General features: G+C 48.7%; 1 protein-coding gene across 6 annotated transcripts in view; it reads right to left on the bottom strand.

Moving 5' to 3' along the window:
• Positions 1–17,844, bottom strand: part of dnajc13 (dnaJ homolog subfamily C member 13) — a 187,899-nt gene that overhangs the window by 51,947 nt on the left and 118,108 nt on the right. For all 6 annotated transcript variants that reach the window (XM_078413988.1, XM_078413962.1, XM_078413998.1 and 3 more), the window contains 7 exons: positions 15,765–15,810; positions 15,008–15,162; positions 12,746–12,947; positions 8,885–9,000; positions 6,551–6,629; positions 1,606–1,741; positions 441–622 (listed from right to left, as the gene is read on the bottom strand). In XM_078413988.1, coding sequence (XP_078270114.1) covers positions 441–622; positions 1,606–1,741; positions 6,551–6,629; positions 8,885–9,000; positions 12,746–12,947; positions 15,008–15,162; positions 15,765–15,810 — 916 coding nt within the window. The remainder of the gene's footprint in view (positions 1–440; positions 623–1,605; positions 1,742–6,550; positions 6,630–8,884; positions 9,001–12,745; positions 12,948–15,007; positions 15,163–15,764; positions 15,811–17,844) is intronic.

Here is a 17,844-nt window from a genome sequence, read left to right as displayed (position 1 = left end):
CATTCCTTCTCTCCAGAGATGCTGCCTGTCCCGCTGAGCTTCTCAAGCATTTTGTGTCTACCTTCGATATAAACCAGCATCTGCAGTTTTTTCCCCTACACTGTCCCTATCCATGTACCTGTGTGATAGATGGTTGTATAAGAAAATAACTGCAGATGCTGGTACAAATCGATTTATTCACAAAATGCTGGAGTAACTCAGCAGGTCAGGCAGCATCTCGGGAGAGAAGGAATGGGTGACGTTTCGGGTCGAGACCCTTCTTCAGACTGATGTCGGGGGTGGGACAAAGGAAGGATATAGGTGGAGACAGGAAGATAGAGGGAGATCTGGGAAGGAGGAGGGGAAGGGAGGGACAGAGGAGCTATCTGATAGATGGTTGTGATCTGTGGGCCTATTGGGGGACTGGCCTTGTACCACTGGCACTGTCACACATCAGTTACCTCTATCCCGTTCTCTCTGCGAAGCTCCTCAGCGTTGAGTGCTGAGCAGTTGACAGTGTGGAAGGCCAGCTCGGTGGAAGCAGGCAGCAAGGACACCTTGGAGAACATTTTATCGTCCAACGTCTCCATCGTAATAGTCTTGATCAACATTGGGTATCCTGCGTATTTGTAGGGCTCCAGGTCTGTGAGGGAAATTTGAACAATAGTTAGAACAATTAAAAACGGGAAAAGATTGCGAAGTGCAAAACGTTGCAACAACATCCAAGCGCAGCAAACCACCGCCTGTCCAAGAGTAGCACAGTCGCTGTCTCACAGCGCCAGAGACCCGGGTTCCATCCCGACCACGGGTGCTGTCTGTACGGAGTTTGTACCTTCTCCCCGTGACCCGCCTGGGTTTTCACCGGCTGCTCCGGTTTCCTCCCACACTACAAAGACGTGTAGATTACGTCTGTAAATTATCCCTGGAGTGTTTGATAGAATTGGGTGTACGGGTGATCGATGGTCAGCATGGGCTTGGTGGGCCAAATGGTGAGCCTATTTACACACTCTACTAAAATAAACTCCAGAGCAAGGAGTAACTCAGCGGGTCAGGCAGCATCTCTGGAGAACATGGATAGGTGACGTTTCACAGAGTGCTGGAGTAACTCAGCGGGTCAGGCAGCATCTGTGGAGAACATGGATAGGTGACGTTTCACAGAGTGCTGGAGTAACTCAGCGGGTCAGGCAGCATCTGTGGAGAACATGGATAGGGGACGTTTCACAGAGTGCTGGAGTAACTCAGCGGGTCAGGCAGCATCTCTGGAGAACATGGATAGGTGACGTTTCACAGAGTGCTGGAGTAACTCAGCGGGTCAGGCAGCATCTGTGGAGAACATGGATAGGTGACGTTTCAGGTGGAAACCCTTCTTCAGACGTCTCGACCCGAAACGTCACCCATTCCTTCTCTCCAGAGATGCTGCCTGTACTCCAGAGTTTTGTGTCTATCTTTGGTTTAAACCAGCATCTGCAGTTCCTTCCTACTCAATAGAAGAGGATTTGGTTTGTGTGATGGATGGGAATGCTGTGCACCATTTAAATATAATTTTACAACCAAGAAATAGAGAGGTGCCCTCATATTTGGTCTTTGGGACCAGTCCATTACCATTTCTGATGGACGTCACCTCACCTGCTTTGTATCTGTTGAAGAGGATGCTCTGTGCTTTCAAGATAAGGATGATGTTCTCAGGATCAGGCCCTTCCACCGACTTGGCCGATTTGGTACACAAGTATTCATAAGCTTTATTCACCTTTTCAAAGATATCCTTCAAATGATCAGCGCAGAAGAAAGAATATTACAAGATTGCCGATCAACCATGTACACCATTACATAGAAAACAGGTGCGGGAGGAGGCCATTCGGCCCTTCGAGCCAGCACCGCCATTCATTGTGATCGTGGCTGATCATCCACAATCAGTAACCCGTGTCTGCCTTCTCCCCATACCCCGTGATTCCACTAGCCCCTAGAGCTCTATCTAACTCTTTTTTAAATCCATCCAGTGAATTGGCCTCCACTGCCTTCTGTGGCAGAGAATTCCACAAATACAGATGAACAAATCTAGACTTCGTATTAAACAAATAAGTTCATCTGTGATAGGAGCAGAATTAGGCCATTCGGCCCATCAAGTCTACTCCGCCATTCAATCATGGCTGATCTATCTCTCCCTCCTAACCCCATTCTTCTGCCTTCTCCCCATAACCCCTGACACTCGTACCAATCAAGAATCTATCTATCTCTGCCTTAAATATATCCACTGACTTGACCTCCACAGCCGTCTGTGGCAAAGAATCCCACAGATTCACCACCCTCTGACTAAAGAAATTCCTCCTCATCTCCTTCCTAAAAGAACGAGCTTTTATTTAGAGGGTATGTCCTCTAGTCTCAGGGTGCTCAGGAAGAATAACATCACTCAGAGACTGCTGTTGTCCTTTTATCGGTGCTACATTGAGAGCATCCTAACATACTGTGTATGCGTATGGTACACCAGCTGCACAGCGGCTCAGAGGAAAGCGCTCCAGAGGGCCATTGACAACGCCCAGAGGATTGTCGGCTGCCCTCTACTTACCTTGGAGGACTTACACAGTTCCCGCTGCATCAAAAAATCCCAGAGTATTATAAAGGACATTTCCCACCCCGGACACTCCCTGTTTGAACTGTTACCGTCAGGCAGACGGTACAGATCTACAAGGACAAGGACAAACAGACTTAAAAATAGTTTTTACCCCACTGCTATAAAGGCACTAAATGTAGCCGCCAAGGAACGCAGGGGCGATACATAATAAGAGACTGTGAAATCGACAGAAGGATGTAGGGTTGGGTGTTTATGCGTGCTATTTTCATGATATTTATTTTAGTTGTTTATCTTTTTTAAAATATTTTACCTTGTATGTATCGTTAGCTTTTAGAAATGTTTGAATGGTGCACTGACTGGCTGACATTTTACAATTTCGTTGTACATGGCTCATGTTACAATGACAATAAAGGAACTATTCTAGTCCTAGACTCTCCCACTAGTGGAAACATCCTCTCCACATCCACTCTATCCAGGCCGCTCACTATTCTGTAAGTTTCAATGAGGTCCCCCCTCAACCTTCTAAACTCCAGTGAGTACAGGCCCAGTGCCGACAAACACTAATCAAATATTAATTTATTCAATGCTCAACTTCAGATTTTTATTTAAAAAAATAAAAATACAAAGTCTGACTGCGGTTTGATTCTCTCCCTCTCCCCGCCTGTCCGCTTGCAACCACATGTTGAAAGACTGGAGCGTCTAGGCTTGTATACACTGGAATTTAGAAGGATGAGAGGAGGGAGATCTTATCGAAACGTATAAGATTATTAAGGGGTTGGACACGTTAGAGGCAGGAAACATGTTCCCAATGTTGGGGGAGTCCAGAACAAGGGGCCACAGTTTAAGAATAAGGGGTCGGCCATTTAGAACTGAGATGAGGAAAGACTTTTTCAGTCGGAGAGTTGTGAATCTGTGGAATTCTCTGCCTCAGAAGGCAGTGGAGGCCAATTCTCCGAATGCATTCAAGAGAGAGCTAGATAGAGCTCTTAAGGATAGCGGAGTCAGGGGGTATGGGGAGAAGGCAGGAACGGGGTACTGATTGTGGATGATCAGCCATGATCACATTGAATGGCGGTGCTGGCTCGAAGGGCCGAATGGCCTCCTCCTGCACCTATTGTCTATTGTCTATCTCCATCCCTCTGGCTTTATATTTAATTCCCCCTCTCTCCTTATCTGACAACCTTTTGTCTCCTTGATCCGTGCCCTCCCCCCCACCTCACTTGTATCCACCCATTACTCTCCAAGGTAGACACAATAATGCTGGAGTAACTCAGCGGGACAGGCAGATTCTTCAGACCAGCGGGAAGGGTGCCCTTTTCGTGTCGAGGCCCTTCCTTCGGATCTGGTCTGAAGAAGGAGTCTCGACCCGAAACGTCACCCATTCCTTCTCTCCGCAGATGCTGCCTGACCTGCTGAGTTACTCCAGCATTTTGTGTCTGTCTCCGGTGTAAACCGGCATCTGCAGTTCCTCCAACGCATCACTTTCCAGGCCTCATAGTGCGCCCCCCCCGCCCCAGCTCTCTTACATAGAAACATAGAAAACAGGTGCAGGAGGAGGCCATTCGGCCCTTCGAGCCTGCACCGCCATTCAATATGATCATGGCTGATCATCCAGCTCAGTAACCTGTACCTACCTTCTCTCCATACCCCCTGATCTCTTTAGCCACAAGGGCCACATCTAACTCCCTCTTAAATATAGCCAATGAACTGGCCTCAACTACCTTCTGTGGCAGAGAATTCCACAGACTCACCACTCTCTGTGTGAAGAAATGTTTTCTCATCTCGGTCCTAAAAGACTTCCCCCTTATCCTTAAGCTGTGACCCCTGGTTCTGGACTTCCCCAACATCGGGAACAATCTTCCCGCATCTAGCCTCTCCAACCCCTTAAGAATTTTATATGCTTCTATAAGTTCCCCCCTCAGTCTTCTAAATTCCAGCGAGTACAAGCCGAGTCTATCCAGTCTTTCTTCATATGAAAGTCCTGCCATCCCAGGGATCAATCTGGTGAACCTTCTCTGTACTCCCTCTGAGGCTAGAATGTCTTTCCTCAGGTTAGGAGACCAAAACTGCACACAATACTCCAGGTGTGGTCTCACCAAGGCCCTGTACAACTGCAGCAGAACCTCCCTGCTCCTGGTGGAAGTGGCGGCACCTAACGGCTGCGGCTCGCTAGCAGTCTGTTCGTCTTTTTCCTTTTTTTTGTTGTGTGTCGGTGTTGGGATGGTTTTTGTATTTTTTTTTGGTTGTGTATGTGTGGGGGGTGGTGGTGTGGGTGGTGTGGGGGGGGTGGGGGAAACTTTTCCCTTCCTCACGGCGCGGGGTGCGGCTCGGCTGCGGGGCCTAACATCGCCCGGTGCGGCTCGGCCGCTGGACTTTACATCGCCCGGTGCAGCTTGGCCGCTGGACTTAACAGTGCCCGGTGCGGCTCGGCCGCGGGACTTTTCATCGCCCGGTGCGGCTTGGCCGCGGGACTTAACAGTGCCCGGTGCGGCTCGGCCGCGGGACTTTTCATCGCCTGGTGCGGCTTGGCCGCGGGACTTTACATCGCTGGTGCAGCTCGGCCGCGGGACTTAACATCGCCCGGTGCGGCTCGACCACGGGACTTAGCTGCGCAAGGCTTGGTCGCGGGGCCTTTCATCGCCCGGCTCGGCCGCGAGACGTTTCAGCGCCTGGTGCGATTCGGCCGCGGGGACTTCCATCCCCTTGCGGGGACTGTGCGGGTCGGTCGGGGACGAGCTGTCTGTCCGTGGGCGTGGGGAAGAGAGTGGAAGTTTTGTTGCCTCCATCACAGTGAGGGGGTGTTTGGAGTCACTGTGATGGACGTTTGTGTTGGGGTCATGTGTCTTGTGTTCTTTTTTTTTATGACTGCTATGTAGTTTCGTTCGGTACCTCGGTACCGAATGACAAATAAAGCTCTGTTATACTGTTATACTCAAATCCTCTTGCTATGAATGCTAACATACCATTCGCTTTCTTCACTGCCTGCTGCACCTGCATGCCTACTTTCAATGACTGGTATACCACGACACCCAGGTCTCGTTGCATCTCCCCTTTTCCTAATTGGCCGCCATTCAGGTAATAGTCTGCTTTCCTGTTCTTGCCACCAAAGTGCAGCTTTCTCCCCACCGCTACAATAAGCCTCAGGAAGGTTCCGGGCCCAACACGCCGCTTGTCCATTCTCTCCGCAGATGCCGCCCGACCCGCTAAGTTACTCCAGCACTCTGTGTGTTACTCGAGATTCCAGCATCTGCAGCTGAAAGTCATAGAGTGATACAGTGTGGAAACAGGCCCTTTGGCCCAACTCGCCCACATCGGCCAACAATGTCCCAGCTGCCCTAATCCCACTTTCCCGCGCTTGGTCCATATCCCTCCAAACCTATCAATTTACCTGTGTTTCTTAAACGATGGGATAATCCCAGCCCAAACTACCTCCCCTGGCAGCTCGTTCCATACACCCACCACCCTCTGTGTGGAAAAGGTACCCCTCGGATTCCAATTAAATCTTTCCCCCTTCACCTTGAACCTATGTCCTCTGGTCCTCGATTCCCCTACTCTGGGCAAGAGACTCTGTGCATCTACGCAATCTATTCCTCTCATGATTTTGTACACCTCGATAAGATCTCCCCTCATCCTCCTGCGCTCCATGGAATAGAGACCCAGCCTGCTCAACCTCTCCCTGTAGCTCACGCCCTCTAGTCCTGGCAACATCCTCGTAAACCTTCTCTAAACCCTTTCAAGCTTGACGGGCACCCTTTCCGATAACGCAGTGCCCAGAACTGAACAGGATATTCTAAATGCGAATATTAGAATATGTGAAAAAGCTTCTGGTGTCTCTGAAGCTTCACCAGGTGTCTGCCAAGTTTTTCTTACACACATTATTGGCCGTGACCCGAGGAGACTTGAGCGTGGCACTTGAACGGGTTAAATGATCTTCGGAGATATCGTTCGTGCACGAGGGGGCTTGGACAATCCACCACGGCTTTGCTCGCGCGCAGAACCTACCCTTCCTTCAGGATTCTTGTCGGGATGGTACTTCTGTGCAAGGCGGAAGTAGGCTTTCCTTATCTTGCTCTCATCCTGCCTGTCAAGAAGATTCATGGCACATCAGATCACACGCGACAAACACTTCTCAGCAAAACTTTGCTTTGGAGTCAATTTAACGACACTTTTGTAGGAGCCATTAATGTATAGGCTGGCCACTGTTGGCATATGATATTATTTTGTCTAGATATCTAAGCCCTCCCCTCCCCCCCCCAAATTTGAGGAAGGATATTCTTGCAATTGAGGGCGTGCAGCGTAGGTTTACTAGGTTAATTCCCGGAATGGCGGGACTGTCATATGTTGAAAGACTGGAGCGACTGGGCAGGTATACACTGGAATTTAGAAGGATGAGAGGGGATCTTATCGAAACGTATAAGATTATTAAGAGGTTGGACACGTTAGAGGCAGGAAACATGTTCCCAATGTTGGGGGAGTCCAGAACAAGGGGCCACGGTTTAAGAATAAGGGGTAGGCCATTTAGAACGGAGATGAGGATAAACTTATTCAGTCAGAGAGTTGTGAATCTGTGGAATTCTCTGCCTCAGAAGGGAGTGGAGGCTGATTCTCTGGATGCATTCAAGAGAGAGCTGGATAGAGCTCTTAAGGATAGCGGAGTCAGGGGGTATGGGGAGAAGGCAGGAACGGGGTACTGATTAAGAATGATCAGCCATGATCACATTGAATGGCATTGCTGGCTGGAAGGGCCGAATGGCCTCCTCCTGCACCTATTGTCTATTGCCTGACCCGCTGAGTTACTCCAGCTTTTTGATTTGTGCCAGCATCTGCAGTTATTTTCCAACACATCCTGGGTGTTGGCTCCTTGCTCCAAGCCTGGGCTAGAGCAGCATGGATGTGTGGGTGGGATGCAAGCCTGGGCGATGTCGTATGAAGGACAGGCTGTTGCCCGTGCAGCACGTCCCCCCCCCTCTCCACATCGCTGATCGATCCAAAGGAACAGCAGGGCCGTTACAGTTTGGCACCAGCGCCGTCTCCGGAGCTGCCAGAACCAGGTTGTGGACAACGACCAACTGCCTCAAGGACTCCCACTCCGGAGTTTACTCCAGGTTTACTCCTGGAGCCTTTTCCACGACTGGTCTCCAAATTTGAGGAAGGATATTCTTGCTATTGAGGGCGTGCAGCGTAGGTTTACTAGGTTAACTCCCGGAATGGCGGGACTGTCATATGTTGAAAGACTGGAGCGACTAGGCTTGTATGCACTGGAATTTAGAAGGATGAGAGGAGATCTTATCGAAACGTATAAGATTATTAAGGGGTTGGACACGTTAGAAGCAGAAAACATGTTCCCAATGTTGGGGGAGTCCAGAACAAGGGGCCACAGTTTAAGAATAAGGGGTAGGCCATTTAGAACTGAGATGAGGAAAAACATCTTCAGTCAGAGAGTTGTGAATCTGTGGAATTCTCTGCCTCAGAAGGCAGTGGAGACCAATTCTCTGAATGCATTCAAGAGAGAGCTAGATAGAGCTCTTAAGGATAGCGGAGTCAGGGGGTATGGGGAGAAGGCAGGAACGGGGTACTGATTGAGAATGATCAGCCATGATCACATTGAATGGCGGTGCTGGCTCGAAGGGCCGAATGGCCTTCTCCTGCACCTATTTTCTATGTTTCTATGTTGGGGGAGTCCAGAACCAGGGGCCACAGTCTAAGAATAAAGGGGAGGCCATTTAAAACTGAGGTAAGAGTTGTGAATTTGTGGAATTCTCTGCCACAGAGGGCAGTGGAGGCCAATTCACTGGATGAATTTAAAAGAGAGTTAGATGGAGCTCTAGGGGCTACTGGAATCAAGTGATATGGGGAGAAGGCAGGCACGGGTTACTGATTATGGATGATCAGCCATGATCACAATGAATGGCGGTGCTGGCTCGAAGGGCCAAATGGCCTCCTCCTGCACCTATTTTCTATGTTTCTATGTTAAGTAAAGCCTGGGATGTTCATCTCCTTGTTTGTAAAACTACTTCAATAAACAATCAATTAAACTGGGAAATAACTTCTGAAAGATCTGGCCCGTCGAACCAGCACCGCCATTCATTGTGATCATGGCTGATCATCCACAATCAGTAACCCGTGCCTGCCTTCTCCCCATATCCCTTGATTCCGCTAGCCCCTAGAGCTCTATCTAACTCTCTCTTGAAAACATCCAGAGAATTGGCCTCCACTGCCCTCTGTGGCAGAGAGTTCCACAGGTTCACAACTCTCTGGTTGAACAGTTTTTCCTCGTCTCAGTCCTAGACGGCCTCCCCCTTGTTCTTGAGCATGAAGCTTGCAGCAGCTACTCACATTCCTTGCCCCTTCGGGAGGTTCAGCACATCGTAGGCCTCTTCCATCGACATTGAAGGCGGCTTCTTCTGCACTTCTTTTTTCCAAGCATCCAGGATGTCTTTCAGCAATCGCACCTAGAACAGGATGCAGCAAACTCAAATGTCAACATTCGGGGCGGCACGGTGGCGCAGCGGTAGAGTTGCTACCTCACAGCGCCGGAGACACGGATACGATCCCGACCACGGGTGCCGTCCGTACGGAGTTTGTATGTTCTCCCCGTGACCTGCGTGGGTTTCCTCCCACACTCCAAAGACGTACAGGTTTGCAGATTAATTGGCTTGGTAAAATTGTAAATTGCCCTTGGTGTGTGTAGGATAGTGTTAGTGTACAGGGATCCAGATTCAGGGATAGTTTCTTCCCAGCTGTTATCAGGCAACTGAACCATCCTACCACAACCAGAGAGCAGTCCTGAACTACTATCTACCTCATTGGTGACCCTCAGTCTATGCTTAGGAAAATAACTGCAGATGCTGGTTCAAATCGAAGGTAGACACAAAATGTCCTCTGTCCCTCTCTGTCCACTCCCCCTTCCCAGTTCTCCCATTGTCTTCCTGTCTCATCCTATCTTTGTCCCGCCCCCTCCCCTGACATCAGTCTGAAGAAGGGTCTCGACCCCAAACGTCACCCATTCCTTCTCTCCTGAGATGCTGCCTGACCCGCTGAGTTACTCCAGCATTGTGTGTCTACCTCAGTCTGATGCTTGATCAGACTTTGCTGGCTTTACCTTGCACTAAATGTTATTTCCTTATCATGAACCTGTACACTGTGGACGGCTCGATTGTAATCATGTATTGTCTTTCCGCTAACTGGATAGCAAGCAGCAAAAGCTTCTCACTGTACCTCGGTACACGTGACAATAAACTATACTGATTGCTGGTCTGTGAGGACTGGGCAGGCCGAAGGGCCTGTTTCCATGCTGTATCTTTAAATTCAACTAAACAAAAAATGTACCATTAACTTCATGTGAAGTTGTTTGGGTCTGGACTTCAGATGCTGCCTAGCCCACTGTGCTCCTCCAGCATTAAAGACTCCTCAAGGCACTCTGAGTAAACTCCAGCGAGTACAGGCCCAGTGCTGTCAAACGCTCAACACGTTAACCCACTCATTCCTGGGATCATTCTCGTAAACCTCCTCTGGACCCTCTCCACATCCCTCCTCAGATACATAGAAATTAGGTGCAGGGGGAGGCCATTTGGCCCTTCGAGCCAGCACCGCCATTCATTGTGATCATGGCTGATCATCCACAATCAGTAACCCATACCTGCCTTCTCCCCATATCCCTTGATTCCACTAGCCCCTAGAGCTCTATCTAACTCCCTTTTAAATTCATCCAGTGATTCGGCCCCCACTGCCCTCTGTGGCAGAGAATTCCACAAATTCACAACTCTCTGGGTGAAAAAGTTTTATCACACCTCAGTTTTAAATGGCCTCCCCTTTATTCTTAGACTGTGTGTGGCCCCTGGTTCTGGACTCCCCCAAACATTGGCAACATTTTTCCTGTATCTAGCTTGTCCAGTCCTTTTATAATTTTATACGTCTCTATAAGATCCCATCTCATCCTTCTAAACTCCAGTGAATACAAGCCCAGTCTTTCCAATCTTTCCTCATACGATAGTCCCGCCATCCCGGGGATTAACCTCGTGAGCCTTCGCTGCACTGCCTCAATAGCAAGGACGTCCTTCCTCAAATGGGGTCCAAAGTTGCTCAGAGTGCTCCAGATGCGGCCTGACCAGCGCCTTAAGGAGCCTCAGCATCTTCCCATGTCTACCGCTTTCCGCAGAGACCGTTCCCTCCGCAACTCCCTGGTCAACTCGTCCCGTCCCACCCATACCACCCCCTCCCCAGGTACCTTCCCCTGCAACACCTGTCCCTGTACCTCCTCTCTCGACTCTGTCCAGGGACCCCGACAATCCTTTCAGGTGAGGCAGAATTTCATTTGCACCTCCTCCAACCTCATCTCCTGTATCGGCGAGACCAGGCGCAGACTGGGGCGATTGTATCGTTGAACAATGCAAACCGCCCCAATCCGTCCGCCTTGGCCTACCTGAGCTCCTGGTAACCAAACACTTTAACCCCCCCTTCCCATTCCCACATTGACCTTTCTGTCCTGGGCCTCCTCCATTGTCAGAGTGCGGGCAAACGCAAATTGGAGGAACAGCACCTCATATTACACCTGGGCAACTTACACCCCAGCGATATGAATATTGATTTCTCTAACTCCAAGTAACCCTTGCGTTCCATCTCTCTCCCCGTCCCTGCCCCACCCTAGTCATCCTGCTAGTTTCATTGTTCGAATCCCTTTGTCAACACCTCTTCCACAGCCAACAATGGACCATCGTGTGCTCCACCTTCCCTGTGCTATCAGGGCCGGCTCGGATTTGTTCTGAACCTTTTCATACGTCTTAGAGAGGTGTACAGAATCATGAGAGGATTAGATCGGGTGGACACACAGAGCCTCTTGCCCAGAGTCGATGAATCGAGGACCAGAGGGGTAAAGAGTTCATAGGAATCTGAGGGGTAACTTTTTCCACACAGAGGGTGGTGGGTGTATGGAACGAGCTGCCAGAGGAGGCAGACAATAGACAATAGACTATAGGTGCAGTAGGCCATTCGGCCCTTCGAGCCAGCACCGCCATTCAATGTGATCATGGCTGATCATTCTCAATCAGTACCTCGTTCCTGCCTTCTCCCCATACCCCCTGACTCCACTATCCTTAAGAGCTCTCTCTTGAATGCATTCAGAGAATTGGCCTCCACTGCCTTCTGAGGCAGAGAATGCCACAGATTCACAACTCTCTGACTGAAAAAGTTTTTCCTCATCTCTGTTCTAAATGGCCTACCCCTTATTCTTAAACTGTGGCCCCTGGGTCTGGACTCCCCCAACATTGGGAACTTGTTTCCTGCCTCTAACGTGTCCAACCCCTTAATAATCTTATATGTTTCGATAAGATCCCCTCTCATCCTTCTAAGGTAGTTGGGGCAGGGACTATCGCAACGTTCAAGAAACAGTTAGACAGGTACATGGATAGGACAGGTTTGGAGGGGTATGGGCCCAAACGCAGGCAGGTGGGACTAGTGTAGCTAGGACATGTTGGCCGGTGTGGGCAAGTTGGGCCGAAGGGCCTGCTTCCACGCTGTAGGGGCTTGAGGGGTAACTGTTTCACACAACTGATGGTGGGTGAATGGAACGAACTGCCGTAGGTGGTAGTTGAGGCAGGCACTATCGCAATGTTTAAGAAACATTTAGACAGGCACATGGAAAGGGCAGGTTTAGAGAGATATGGGCCAAACGCAGGCAGGTGGGACTAGTGTAGCTGGGGCATGTTGGCCAGTGAGCAAAACAAACAGAGAGCAATGCTGAACTACTATCTGCCTGGTGGGTGACCCTCGGACTATCCTTGATTGGACTTTACCTTGCACTAAACATTACTCCCTTATCAGTCTGAAGAAGGGTCTCGACCCGAAACGTCACCCATTCCTTCTCTCCCGAGATGCTGCCTGACCTGCTGAGTTACTCCAGCATTTTATGAATAAATACCTTCGATTTGTACCAGCACCTGCAGTTATTTTCTTATACTTCTTTTACTCCCTTACCATGTGTCTGTAGACTGTAACTGGCTCGATTGTTTGTAATTGTGTGTTGTCTTTCTGCTGACTGGGTTAGCACGCCACAAATGGTTTTCACCGTACCTGGGAAGATGTGACAATAAACTAAACTGTACTGGCTAGCGTGGGCAAGTTGGGCCGAAGGGCCTGCTTCCAGGCTGTACACAACTCCACGGTTCTATGAACTGAGGGGGGGGGGGGGGGAAGACTTACTGGGTCTTTGATAGGCCAGTCGGGGAAGCGCACGTTGTCACAGAGATGCTTCAGGTAGTAGATGTTACAGAACAGCTCATTTTCCAGCTGAGGGTAGCTGATGGCGGGGATGGGGCAGTACTGATACAAGGCTCTTGTGTTGCTTTGCAAGCGCGGCGTAAAGTCTGCCAAATGAGCGGCAATCTTCTCAATGGTTAATCGCCTATTGTACGGAAAGAAAATCAATTCATTAGATCACAGAAATTACAAATATCCCAAATTTTTTTTTTTCATTGCTATCAGTTGTGCGAGCATCTAGCTTGTCCAGTCCTTTAATAATTTTATACGTTTCTATAAGATCCCCTCTCATCCTAAATTCCAGTGAATACAAGATGGGAGCAGAATTAGGCCATTCAGCCCATCTGTGCTGTATCTCTCATACTCCGCCATTCAATCATGGCTGATTCTTGCCATAGAGGGAGTACAGAGAAGGTTCACCAGATTGATTCCTGGGATGGCAGGACTTTCATATGAAGAAAGACTGGATAGACTCGGCTTGTACTCGCTGGAATTTAGAAGATTGAGGGGGGATCTTATAGAAACTTACAAAATTCTTAAGGGGTTGGACAAGCTAGATGCAGGAAGATTGTTCCCGATGTTGGGGAAGTCCAGAACAAGGGGTCACAGTTTAAGGATAAGGGGGAAGTCTTTTAGGACTGAGATGAGAAAGTTTTTTTTCACACAGAGAGTGGTGAATCTGTGGAATTCTCTGCCACAGAAGGTAGTTGAGGCCAGTTCATTGGCTATATTTAAGAGGGAGTTAGATGTGGCCCTTGTGGCTAAAGAGATCAGGGGGTATGGAGAGAAGGCAGGTACAGGATACTGAGTTGGATGATCAACCATGATCATATTGAATGGCGTTGCAGGCTCGAAGGGCCGAATGGCCTACTCCTGCACCTATTTTCTATGTTTCTATGATCTATCTCTCCCTCCTAACCCCAGGACATGCTTCTCCTGCCTTCTCCCCATAACCCCTGACACCCGCACTAATCAATCCTCTACTACAGGTTGAACAAGTCAATGACCATGTGGCCCAGCAGAAAGTGGAGGTATCACAAAATGCTGGTATTTATTCACAAAATGCTGGAGTAACTCAGCGGGTCAGGCAGCGTCTCAGGAGAGAAGGAATGGGTGACGTTTCGGGTCGAGACCCTTCTTCAGACCCGACCCGAAACGTCACCCATTCCCCCTCTCCTGAGATGCTGCCTGACCTGCTGAGTTACACCAGCATTTTGTGAATAAATACCTCCGATTTGTACCAGCATCTGCAGTTATTTTCCTACACAAAATGCTGGAGTAACTCAGCATGCCTCCAACATTAAAATCTGCCCTCTAATGCCTCCAACCTTAAGGCCACCGACGAACACCAGACCTTAATCATCAACACTATCACTGACCTCACCAATTCCGACGCTCCGCCCTCGAATGCCTCCAACCTTAAATTCCTACACAATGAAAGTGTTGACTTATCTCAAATGAGTGGGATAATATTATTCTGTGCAAACAGTAGACGGGCTGACAGCACTCAGATACAGCAGGCAGTGAAGAAAGCCAATGGAATGTTGGCCTTCATAACAAGAGGAGTTGAGTATAGGAGCAAAGAGGTCCTTCTGCCGTTGTACAGGGCCCTAGTGAGACCACACCTGGAGTACTGTGTGCAGTTTTGGTCTCAAAATTTGAGGAAGGATATTCTTGCTGTTGAGTGCGTGCAGCGTAGGTTTACTAGGTTAATTCCAGGAATGGCGGGACTGTCGTATGTTGAAAGACTGGAGCGACTAGGCTTGTATAAACTGGAATTTAGAAGGATGAGAAGGGATCTTATCGGAACATATAAGATTATTAAGGGGTTGGACACGTTAGAGGCAGGAAACATGTTCCCAATGTTGGGGGAGTCCAGAACCAGGGGCCAAAGTTTAAGAATAAGGGGTAGGCCATTTAGAACGGAGATGAGGAAAAACTTTTTCCATCAGAGAGTTGTGAATCTGTGGAATTCTCTGCCTCAGAAGGCAGCGGAGACCAATTCTCTGAATGCATTCAAGGGAGCGCTAGATAGAGCTCTTAAGGATAGCGGAGTCAGGGGGTATGGGGAGAAGGCAGGAACGGGGTACTGATTGAGAATGATCAGCCATGATCACATTGAATGGCGGTGCTGGCTCGAAGGGCCGAATGGCCTACTCCTGCACCTATTGTCTATTGTCCGAGGAAAGTTAATCTCCCACCTACCTCATTTCGTTGCTCCAAATTGCTTCAGGCGTATCAAATTCACCCAGGAAGATCTCCGAAAACTTTTCTGGTTCGTAGTTTTCCAAGTAACAGACCATGGCTTCGGGGAGAATGTGTCCCAGAACACTCCGTTGCACTAAATCGTGTCCTTTTGACTGCGTAAAAATATAAATTAAAAAGTTGGAACATTGAACTACAGGGAGAGGTTGAATAGGCTGGGTCTCTATTCCATGGAGCGCAGGAGGATGAGGGGAGATCTTATAGAGGTGCACAAAATCACGAGAGAAATAGGTCAGGTAGATGCACAGAGTCTCTTGCCCAGAGTAGGGGAATCGAGGACCAGAGGACATAGGTTGAAGGTGAAGGGGAAAAGATTTAATAGGAATCCGAGGGGTAACTTTTTCCACACAGAGGGTGGTGGGTGTATGGAACAAGCTGCCAGAGGAGGTAGTTGAGGCTGGGACTATCCCTTCGTTTAAGAAACAGTTGGACAGGTACATGGATAGGACAGGTTTGGAGGGATATGGACCAAGCGCAGGCAGGTGGGACTAGGGTAGCTGGGACATTGTTGGCCGGTGTGGGCGAGTTGGGCCGAAGGGCCTGTTTCCACACTGTATCACTGTATGACTCTCTATGATTCTATAAACCAATGGCAATGGTGAATCTTAGTTACTGAACGAATGAACGTTGGCAAGAAAGAATATTCTTGTCGACAGGTTTGGTCTGCTGCACAGCTTATAATTGAACTGATACTCACCTCCTCTGACCTGAATGCTTGCTTCAAGTGAGTATACTTCAAAAACCTAGAGGAAAAGAACGTTCAGATAGTTTCACATGCTCACAAGAATTACATTAGGCCACTCCTCCACCCATTGAGTCTACTCCACCATTCAATCATGGCCGATCTATCTCTCCCTCTCAACCCCAGTCTCCTGTCTTCTCCCCATAAACCATGACACCCGTACTGATCAAGAACTTATCAATCACGGCTTTAAAAATATCCATTGACTTGGCCTCCACAGCTGTCTGTGGCAATGGGTATTTGAAATCTTTCCCCTCTCATAAGGTCATAAGGAAGAGTAGAATTAGGCCATTCGGCCCATCAATTCTACTCCGCCATTCAATCATGGCTGATCTATCTCTCCCTCCTAACTCCATTCTCCTGCCTTCTCCCCATAACCTCTGACACCCGTTCTAATCAAGTCTGCCTTAAAAATATCCACTGACTTGGCCTCCACAGCCTTCTATGGCAATGAATTCCACAGATTCACCACCCTCTGACGAAAGAAGTTCCTCCTAATCTCCTTTGTGATTAATTCTGGAGATATCTGGGCATTATGCCCAGTGTAAACGAGACGTAGGCTTGAACGGTGTCACGGAGCGGCGGTGGAGAACGTGGACCACATGGCCTGACCAGGCCGACCCCTGCAACTCCCACCCAGGGCCGTCACCATGACAACGGGCCTTCATGGCCAACTTACCACTCTGAAATATTTAATCATTTTGAATTTGACGGTGCCAGAAATGCAGCAACTCTCAAACGACTCAATTGAATGATACCTTACTGTCACCTGTACATAGGTACGGTAAAATTCAGTCTTGCACACACAGGTAAAATCATACCAGAAATAAACACAATCATAGATCAGTACATCAGTGCAACGATTGGACTACGAACAGGAGACTTCACCGAGGCAGTCCTGTCTTAGCGAAATCTACTATTCCCGCACTCTTCTACTTTTGTATGATTATGCTTACAGAGTCACAGAGTGATACAGTGTGGAAACAGGCCCTTTGGCCCAACTCGCCCATACCGGCCAACAATGTCCCAGCTACACTAGTCCCACCTGCCTGCGCTTGGTCCACATCCCCCCAAACCCATCCTATCCATGTACCTGTACAACTGTTTCTTAAACCATGGGATAGTCACAGCCTCCACTACCTCCTCTGGCAGCTTGTTCCATCCACCCACCACCATCTGTATGAAAAAGTTACCCCTCAGATTCCTCTAAATCTTCTCCCCTTCACCTTGAACCTATGTTCCCCAGTCCTCGATTCCCCTACTCTGGGTAAAAGACTCTGTGCATCTACCCGATCTATTCCCCTCATGATTTTGTACACCTCTATAAGATCTCCCTTCATCCTCCTGCGCTCCATGGAATAGAGACCCAGCCTGCTCAACCTCTCCCTGTAGCTCACACCCTCTAGTCCTGGCAACATCCTCGTAAAACTATGATTATGTATAGTAAGATTTCTACCAAAGTGCATGCAAAAAAATTAATTTCACCGTAACCTAAGTACAGTAAACTACCATTGAATCCTAATAACAAGCTTGTAGGATGAGTGTAGACTGGTCTTGGTCAACATGAGCTAGGTGGGCCGAAGGGCCTGTGTCCTTGCTACATGACTCTATAACCATTGTGGCCAAGTTGAGAAAGAACACAAAATACTGGAGTAACTCAACGGGTTAGGGGGAAAGGTATAGGTGACATTTCAGAGCGACACGCTTCTTCAGTCGGAAGCTGAGACTCTAAACTTTTAACAACTTTGAATGAAGGGTAAAAGATGGTGGTGGAAACGTGATGAGTCTTGTGTACTGCCTCAGCGTAATCGTCTATACTTACACTCGTCTAGCTGGTGTATGATTGTGCTTACACCGCTGAATCATTATAAAATGGCAACTTCAGCCCTTCCCAGTTAATTCCTTTCCGGCTGCCATTACTTCACAGGGAGCGGGAGAGAACTTGAAGCAAACCAACAGAAAGACTTTCCAAACGTATTTTCAGTTTAATTAGTCGTTTGTTGAAGTAGTAATACAAACAGGTCTGCATCTCTCC

Source organism: Rhinoraja longicauda, chromosome 2 (assembly GCF_053455715.1).
Source record: "Rhinoraja longicauda isolate Sanriku21f chromosome 2, sRhiLon1.1, whole genome shotgun sequence".
In the NCBI taxonomy this organism is placed as follows: domain Eukaryota; kingdom Metazoa; phylum Chordata; class Chondrichthyes; order Rajiformes; family Arhynchobatidae; genus Rhinoraja; species Rhinoraja longicauda.
Note: the sequence above shows the minus strand (reverse complement) of the source record. Positions and strands in the feature narration are given on the sequence as shown.